This window comes from Harmonia axyridis, chromosome 2 (assembly GCF_914767665.1).
Source record: "Harmonia axyridis chromosome 2, icHarAxyr1.1, whole genome shotgun sequence".
NCBI classification, from domain to species: domain Eukaryota; kingdom Metazoa; phylum Arthropoda; class Insecta; order Coleoptera; family Coccinellidae; genus Harmonia; species Harmonia axyridis.
The window spans coordinates 51,727,648-51,736,140 of NC_059502.1; the positions used below are offsets into that span (position 1 = coordinate 51,727,648).

General features: G+C 34.0%; 2 protein-coding genes across 2 annotated transcripts; both read right to left on the reverse strand.

Annotated features, from left to right (window-relative positions):
* Positions 1-863: 863 nt before the first annotated feature.
* On the reverse strand, positions 864-6,085 carry LOC123672266. The gene is made up of 2 exons (XM_045606298.1): positions 3,795-6,085; positions 864-1,187 (listed from the first exon to the last, which is right to left on the reverse strand). Exon 1 carries the CDS (start codon positions 5,936-5,938, stop codon positions 4,829-4,831), a length of 1,110 nt encoding a protein of 369 aa, XP_045462254.1. The 5' UTR covers positions 5,939-6,085; the 3' UTR covers positions 864-1,187; positions 3,795-4,828.
* A 418-nt stretch (positions 6,086-6,503) lies between these two features.
* LOC123673380 (zinc finger MYM-type protein 1-like) lies at positions 6,504-7,672 on the reverse strand. Its single transcript, XM_045607867.1, has 2 exons — positions 7,659-7,672; positions 6,504-7,338 (listed from the first exon to the last, which is right to left on the reverse strand). The coding sequence occupies exons 1-2, from the start codon at positions 7,670-7,672 to the stop codon at positions 6,504-6,506; spliced, it is 849 nt and encodes a 282-aa protein (XP_045463823.1).
* Between the last annotated feature and the right edge of the window lie 821 nt (positions 7,673-8,493).

Genomic DNA, 8,493 nt, shown 5'->3' on the forward strand with positions numbered 1-8,493 from the left:
GGGCGGCACGTACATGTAGGCAAATTTCAAAAAATGCCTCGAATTTTGATGGTGATCCGATCTGACCAGGCTCCTCTAGCTGAGAATTGAGTTGGACAAACTAACTCATCAGCCTCCCTGAAAGTCTTTTCCACCTTGACCAACTCAGTCAGACACATGTTGGCCACATCGACTTCTGTGGTCAAATCCTTTATTAATTTAAGAAGAGTAGATGCCGCAGAAAATGCATTCTCGCGCTTGATGACAGATGTTGCTAAAGAGGCCTTCAATTTATCCATTGACGGCATTTTAAATTGTCGAATGACCCCGGTATGTATATCGGTATAAATTCATTCCGAAAAATCTAAGAAGAACAGACGATGAGTTTATCGTTGAAGATAATGAACAGATGACGCGCAATAAGATAACCGTGTTATGAATTTTCAATAACTACCCAATTAATGAATGACAATCAAATCACGAATTCAATCAGATGAACGGAAATTACAATTAGACTGAATTTAGGGGGTTTTAAGATATTTTCCCGGGTTTCGGCACCAATAATTGTCCGCAAAAAGGGGTTTGCGGTCAATTTCAGATGAATTTTGCTACTTATATTGAACAACCGAAAAATTGTGAAATGCAACTTACCCCAACGGGCTGCAGAAGAAACCTAGGCGAATCACCGCTAATCTGGTTACAAAAAGGAGGTTCCAAGGAAGGGAATTCAGGGGAATTTACCTCCCTTAAGTACCTATGGCTTCACCTGGTTGATGATAAATTCAGGGCAATTCACGAATAGTTGTTCAATATTATTTTGTTCACTAACGCTAGTAGATGACGATGAAGAAGATAGATGAAAATAAATTAGAATTAATTAGAATTAATTATGATGAGTTATCAGAAGATTAATTAATTTGTCTCTTTTGAAACTTTTCTATAATAGCACGTACGATCGATATTAAAATCTGTTCTGATTCTCCGCTGACAGCCGATACGAAATCAGATTCTACCGGTGTCGGTCGAGAACAAATTTATAAGTGAAAATTGCTATCACGCTCCTCTATACAATAATTCAAGAAAGTCTAAATTCAAGACGGCGAGGTGTTTTTGCCAGCTCGTCCAACACTTCAGCATCATTGATAACTAGCTCTCTGTGAGTATTGAGCATAGCAAGCGCGTTCAACCTTTGCTGGCCAGTTGTGTTCCTTAAGGGTGTTCAATACCTTGTTCATACCACTGCTATTTCAGTGCTAATTTCAGTGCATTCCAATTCCAAAGTACAGGTCGGATTCATTTCATTTTTTGAGTGAACAATGACGTGATATAGTGAACTTGAAGATCCCGTCTCGATTTCCAAAAAAAAATCGATAGTATTCCGCAAATCGAACTTTGAAATTGAACACTTTCTTTAAATGACTATTCAGCTTCAGAGAGACTTCTCATTTCAAGTAACTCATCCACAAATGTTCAGTGATATTATGTGTTTTGAATTGGTGCAAAAATTTTTTTAAAATTGCTTGATTTGCTCTAATTGTAGATGATTTTCATATGGAATTATGCTTTTTGGAACGCCTCCCAAAGGTTTACGCCTTTTTGCAACATGAACGCCAATAGAATCTTGGACTGTATTTTATGGCTCGAGATGAATGACACTTTTATGATTTACGAGGGTAGGGTTTCTCTGATTGGCTAAAATTGTGTACATTACTAGTTTATGACAATATTGCACTGAAGAATAGGGAAAGGTAGAAAACTTGTTATGAAATCATTGTTAGAATTAGAAACGATACTGTTCCTAAAATATATATGCTAGCTGATTTTATTCGTAATGATGTCTGGAGAAGTACATTTTGAGCGCTTAGTATCATAAAGAAAATTTCAAAAGTCATAAAGAAATTAAGATGAAAAAAAGGTATCTGGATTTTTGCCGAAATATGGAAAATTATTAATATTTCAGAAATCTGACAGAAAATTCTCAAAAAAAAAAATTTCTTTTGAAAAACTCCCTATTCCCGAAACTCTATCTACAATATTTACCATTTAAATTTAACCCTGAAAATAGGCAATTCTTGATTAAAAAAATTTTCTCGTACTTCCTTCATTAATATTAACTTGAAAAAATTTATAGTAAAAATTTTTCGCTTCGTGAAGCCATTCTTGTATACATACCTCCTTGAAAATTTCATGTCATAAAAGTTTAAGAAATTGCAATATTTTTTTTAAATAATCTTTTTCGTTAACTCAACTCTCTTGATTTATTGCCCTAGAGAAAGAGAACAATATACATCTCTTTCAACTCGAAGAGTTGAACGTTAAATCGTTATTCCAAATTTGAATTTAAAGCAATGAATTGTGAAAAATATTGAGAATTTTTCTACCTGAAGTAAAAGAAATATTACCAATTCAAAAGATGATTGAATCGAATATTACTTATCTTCACCTATAGCCAATAAGAGTATTGCTGATTCCTATAAGCAATTATTTATATGTATATTATATTTCCTTGAGATATTATGAAAATTGTATTCTCCCGGAGATAATAGATGGGAGAATTCCAAGAGGAATGCAAGTTCGCGAGCCAGAATCTTGAACTTATGCTTCAACGCGTAGGGCTTTCCCTCGCTTACCAAAAAAAGTTCTTGAAATTTAAATACACTTATAAAATATTTTTTCTCCGATTGACAACAAATTTCAATTTTGCAGACACATATCAATCAGTAAAGTATTACTTTTTCTGCCTACGCAGCAAAGTAAGTACTTTCATGCTTAGGCATCATCAGAAATGATTAATGGGAAAAAAAAATTTCAAACTACAATTATTATGGACATATACATTTCCATGACAACCAACCATACGAACAATTGCAATTTGTATGAAATTTCATTTCAATTTATCACTACAAAAAAAATTGAAAGATCAATACTTATACATGGCCGAGCGAGTTTATCCGATTTGAAAAAATTATTAAATATTGAACTTAGATGAGCTGAATATATCTGTAAAAACCCCAAGTGTTCCGATAGACAGAACAAAATACAATCTTTTTTTTCTATTCTGTTACTCTTTTCTTATTGCCTTCACTAATTTTTTTACGTGTCAAATGTCAAATAATCATTTTGAATTTCAGTAGAATATCAGAAATTCTCATCCAAATAAACAAACCGACAACAATAACCTAATAAATCACATGTCTTATATTCCTATACCCACTTTTGTGGTCTCCAAAGGCGCATAAAATGAGAACTCAAAAGCTTCTCGAATTTTTCATTCTAGAAATCTCAATATGCACTATTTATGACTTTCTCTGTGAAATCATACACTCAGAGATAATCATATATTTTTTTCTATTATCCATATTCGATATACGTCCATGACAGTGGTTCATTGTCATTTCTGTATTCACAATATTTACAGTAATTATCTTATTTAGTAATATATAACTAAACAAATATAACAAATTTTCCTTCTTTTGAAGAAGTTTTCCAAAGAATTTTGCTTACTCATAATAAGATTGTGATATATAAGGTTGTTACATATAATGGATATTCCTTCTGGGGGGTATATATCCCCCTTATCCCCCCCCCCCTAGGATACGCCACTGTATCTTAACTGAACTGAATTTCTAAAGTTTACAGAAACACAAATTTACTCTTTGCTGGGCTTCATCGAGAGTTGAGATTTTATTAGGGGCAATAAATACCAAACAGGCGGTTCTTCAACTTGAATGGGTGTGCCAGGTACAAATCTACCAAAAATTTTCGGGTAGCTCCATCTAGCGGAATTGCAGTTTCAGCGCAAAGTAGTCTACAACCTTAAGTATGTTTTCAATCTTCTAAGAGATGAGAAGGACCTTTCACTGGTTGATGTCGATACAGGAAGAGTGGTAAGAATTTTCAGGAGGGTGTTGATAGTGGGGAAAACATCCTGATGGCAGGCAGTGTAATAATTGATTGCCTTCTTTTAGCTAATTTAAAAAATCTTTCACCCTCTCGTACCACATATGGAGTTCCCCAATGGCAGCGATGTCACCAATTTGAATATCTTCCTGATAGAAATTCAGGAGCTTTTTAAAACTTTCTTCCTGTGTTCTGGTGACTTCAGCATTACTGGTAGAGGTCGGTATAAGACACTCAAAACTTTTCAGTACGTCTTGATGTTTCAGAAAGCGACTATTTAATTCACAAATACATCAATAGAAATCTTGTTTTATCACTTATCATAAAAACAAATTATATTGTAAAAATAGAGTAAACATAATACATTTACACAACATATTATCATGAATAAATATCTATTTTGCACTTTACACAAATCATCAAAATGTATGCAAAACAGTATTTTTAAATGATTTAGAACACGTATGTTGAAAAGAGGAGCACTCTTTTCAATTTTACTCTAACATCATTTTCAATTGGTATTACTGGAAATAACTTGATGAATATGTTATCTAATTTATCAATAAATTCATAAAAATTATTGAGAGGCAGTTTTAAATTCCCAAACAGTTCACCCTCTTTAAAATTTTTCGAATGGCACAATATAGTTTCATGAGGGAGTTCTTTTTGACTTTTCCATACTCTTCGCAGATATTACACCTATGTTTATCTAAACTTTTTGTTATCATCTAACCACAAACATGGGATAAGACATTTTTTTCGGGTAGTTGTAATCCTTAGGATAAGCTGTCATAATTTCGGAAAATAGTAATGTTTAATAATGAAAAAGAAATGATTTGTACTTCAAGTATTTGATTCTAAAATTTGGTAAAACGTTCATCATATACTCTAGTACACAGCCAGAATAGTCTCTTTGTTACCAAATCACTGAGCACTTCTGAAAGGCCTATCAGGTACCACTGTCAACATGCTTGAAAAATTGATGACAAAAAATTTTTTTGTAAAGCCTTTTAAATTGAATTGGTGTAGGCTTTCTTACATAACGTCCCCGACTCCCAATATTTTCAAAAAAAATTTCTGAGGCCTCTAGGTTCATGAATCTGGTACGCATAAACTTAACTCTAGGACGTAAATCGTCCCAAAGCATCAGCACAGCTCTGATGGTTTGTCTCCAACCTTTCAAGAATTTGACATTATTTGTGATTTCTTTATTGCCCTCGAACACTTTAAGGTTTTCAAAAATGCTCAATGATTTCAACAGATGGTTTTCCTGCTCTTCACTACCTTGATAGGGCGTATTCAAAATCTTAGTTGATTTGAAATTGGAGGAATTCAATATGTTAAATAATTTATCCATATCCCCAATAAATTCTGCTGTTTGCCTAGCATCAGACCAAAATAAATTAAAGGTAACTAATGCTTCCATAGCACAAGCTACAGAATGGCTCAATATCTGAGCAGCTAGAGACACTTTCATTTTATGAAGGGGGCTTGGATTTATATGGATATCTGATACTCGAGGAACGAGACGAATCGTTTTACCCACATCAAAATTAAACAAGTCTTCAATATATTGTTTTTTGATTACATTTTTCCCCAATTTGAAATCATATTTGAATAAATTATTTCTGGTGCTCTTCAATAAGTGTGGGGTATCAAATATATAATAAATTTTGCTTTCATCAATAAAAAAATATGGCTTATCCATATTAACTCCAAGCTCATTACAAAATTTGTAGAAGTTGGGGCCTTGGTCACTAACCAATGCTAAAACATTCAATCCTACATGTCTCCTTATGGATGTGGTTATAACGTAGTGTAAATCTTGTACATCACAGGAATTATGTACAAAGAAATATGCCACTGGCTGCTTCCAGTTATGTCGAATTCCCCTAGCAATTATCACCAATACACAATTTGCAGGTGCATATAACCCAGTTCCCTTGCACTGGTGGAACTCAATCATCTTATTCAACGGGAGAAGGTGCGTTTTTATTGACATTACATCCACACAGATAATACAATCTTCATCAGTAGTGGCCATATTCTTTGTTTTCATATGAATCAATTCAAAAATATGTTTGTTAAAACCCGCAGAAAAATCCAGATTTGTAGTGATTCTAGAAAGAGTCGTCTTATTTGGCAAAATTGAAAAGTGATCAAAAATGGCAAAAATAGGGATATCTTAAAGTATGATCGAGGATTGTCGGTTTCAATGTTGCACCTAAGATTTTGTCGTCCAGTTCTTCTTGGGGCTTTTATTGAGGTACTGAGTAATTCAGCCATAGTCATGGTTGCGAATTCTTCTTCAGCATTGGTTTTGATTTTTTCTATCGTCCCTTTTAGATTAGTCACCATGTTCATAGCATTTAAAAGATCGATATGTTTATGCTGCAAAAATCGAGCAAGCGGTAAACTTAAGGAAAATACTCTAGCCATCACTTGCAAAATGATTATAAAGGATGAACTCTGAAGTGCACATAAAAGCTGCGATGCCATCGACGCTGATTCTACATCCTTCCACTGTGAAACTTCTTCAAGAGCCTCCTGAACAGCAGGTAACATTTCTTGAAGTAGTAATATTGAATCATGGCGCTCAACCCACCTAGCTGGACAGAGTTGTTTTAGACGAGTAGATTTGGCTTCAGGGAACAGTTTATCAATTGCTGTTGTAATAACCTCCATTCTTTTTGGGGTGTTAAAAAACACACATAGTTTTGTTGCAGTCCCACAGCTATTTCTGATCTCAGAAATTGAACATGAACACTTATAGCAAGGTTTAAGCTATGGGATATACAATGGACATATATTGCAGTCGGATGCTCTTCCATTACATATGCCTGTGCTCTGTTGAATTTTCCACGTATTGCAGCGGCCCCATCATATCCTTGCCCCCTCAAATACTTTGTATCAATTCCAAACTCGCGTAATGATTTCAAAATGACTGTCGCAAGGTTTTTACCAGTTAAATCAGAAACAGGTACAAACTGAAGGAAATCTTCTTTAATATCATTGTTGTATAGGTATCTAACGCCGATTGATGCTTGTTCTTGTGTTGAGATGTCTGTCGTTCCATCAGCAAGAACAGTAGAAGATTTCGCGGAATTGACCATCTCAATCAATTTCTTCAACATTATATCGTTAAGAGCCAAAATAATTTCATTTTGTGTTTTTGGTGAGAGGTAAAGTGCATTTTTCGAACCTTTTTCTAAATGTTTTTTCAGAGCCTCATCTCCAGAATTGGCTCTGAATCTCAGACGAGCTCTGAAGTTTCCCTCATTTTCAACAGGACAAATTTCCAAATTAAGCTTCCCGTGGTCTCGATGGCCTCGAAGTGGTATACCCTGCCGACCACAAAAAATTACTGTTTCAATTATTGGTAGGACTGGGTTCCTATTTTCAATAATTTGTTGCTGCAGAGCTGTGTTTTGTCGCACCTCGACATTCGGTATCAAACCCCTATAAGTTTTCAACTAATCTTCAGCCTTAAGTAAAGAGCGCTTATGGTATTCATTATTTTCGTGGTTATTGAATTGTTCCACCGCGTCCTTCCAACGATTGAAAGGCTTTTTTACTAAGACACCCAATGGCTGAAAGCATCTTCCTGCACCAAAAGACGAAAACAATGAACAATATCTGCAGTAAGCCCCGTCTTCGAACTTGGAGTAGAGCAGCCATTTCCACCTTAACAACCATCCATATTGAAATTTGAGGTTTCGGGCACAAGATCCCGGAAATTTGAAATTCCATTCAGGAATCCAAGGGTTCTCCATTATTACTCTTCTTTCTTCATCGCCAATCTGCAAAAACATTTGCACTTATTTACTACATCAATTAATTGAGCAGCATCATAAAAGTGACAAATACTGTTTCCAATTTTAACCTTATAATAACTCCGTGTTGAGCTCCAAAAGTTAATTCTCAAATTATTTATTTTTGTTAGATAAAACAAAATAAAATATTCGAAACTGTACAATTTGTAACAAAAAATTTTAATTTTACCTGTTTTTTTCAAAATATATATTGAGTTATTGGGTATAGGTGACCAAATATATTCCAGTAAATTACTCTTTATTTCTATTCAGTAATGACGACGTTTCGGCTATTGTTTGTAGCCATTCTCAAGTCATTATGAAACAAGTATTTCGAAAACAGAGTAAGCACTATCGTTACTATTATTCTATTATTCATGATCTCTGATTCATTCTACAACAAGTACAATTTCTGATTAATTCTAGATTATCCTGAATTATAATAATAATAATAAGGTCTTTATTTCACAAGAAATCTCAAGGGGAAGTTCACCCGGAGGTGCTCTACCACTTAACCCTTGTTATATACAAAATGCACATTTGAACATATCTTAATCTAAAATAAAAAACAAATAGAAAATTTTAAATAGTCAGCAGAAGCAAAATATATAAATATTAGCATTTCAAGATACAAACAACTTGGTATTATGTTTGACATATAATAGATGCTTGAGGATATATATATATGTCGGAAGGATAACTAGGGTAATTGTTCATAAAACAAATCATAAGGATAAGGACAGTCCCTCTCAGAGAAATACTAACCGTAGACGTGGTTTCAGCAGGAAGACCCAATGTGTTT

Bases quoted from the DNA above. Each gene is read 5' to 3' on its own strand.
- LOC123672266 (XM_045606298.1), bottom strand. From the start codon at position 5,938: ATGAAAACAAAGAATATGGCCACTACTGATGAAGATTGTATTATCTGT.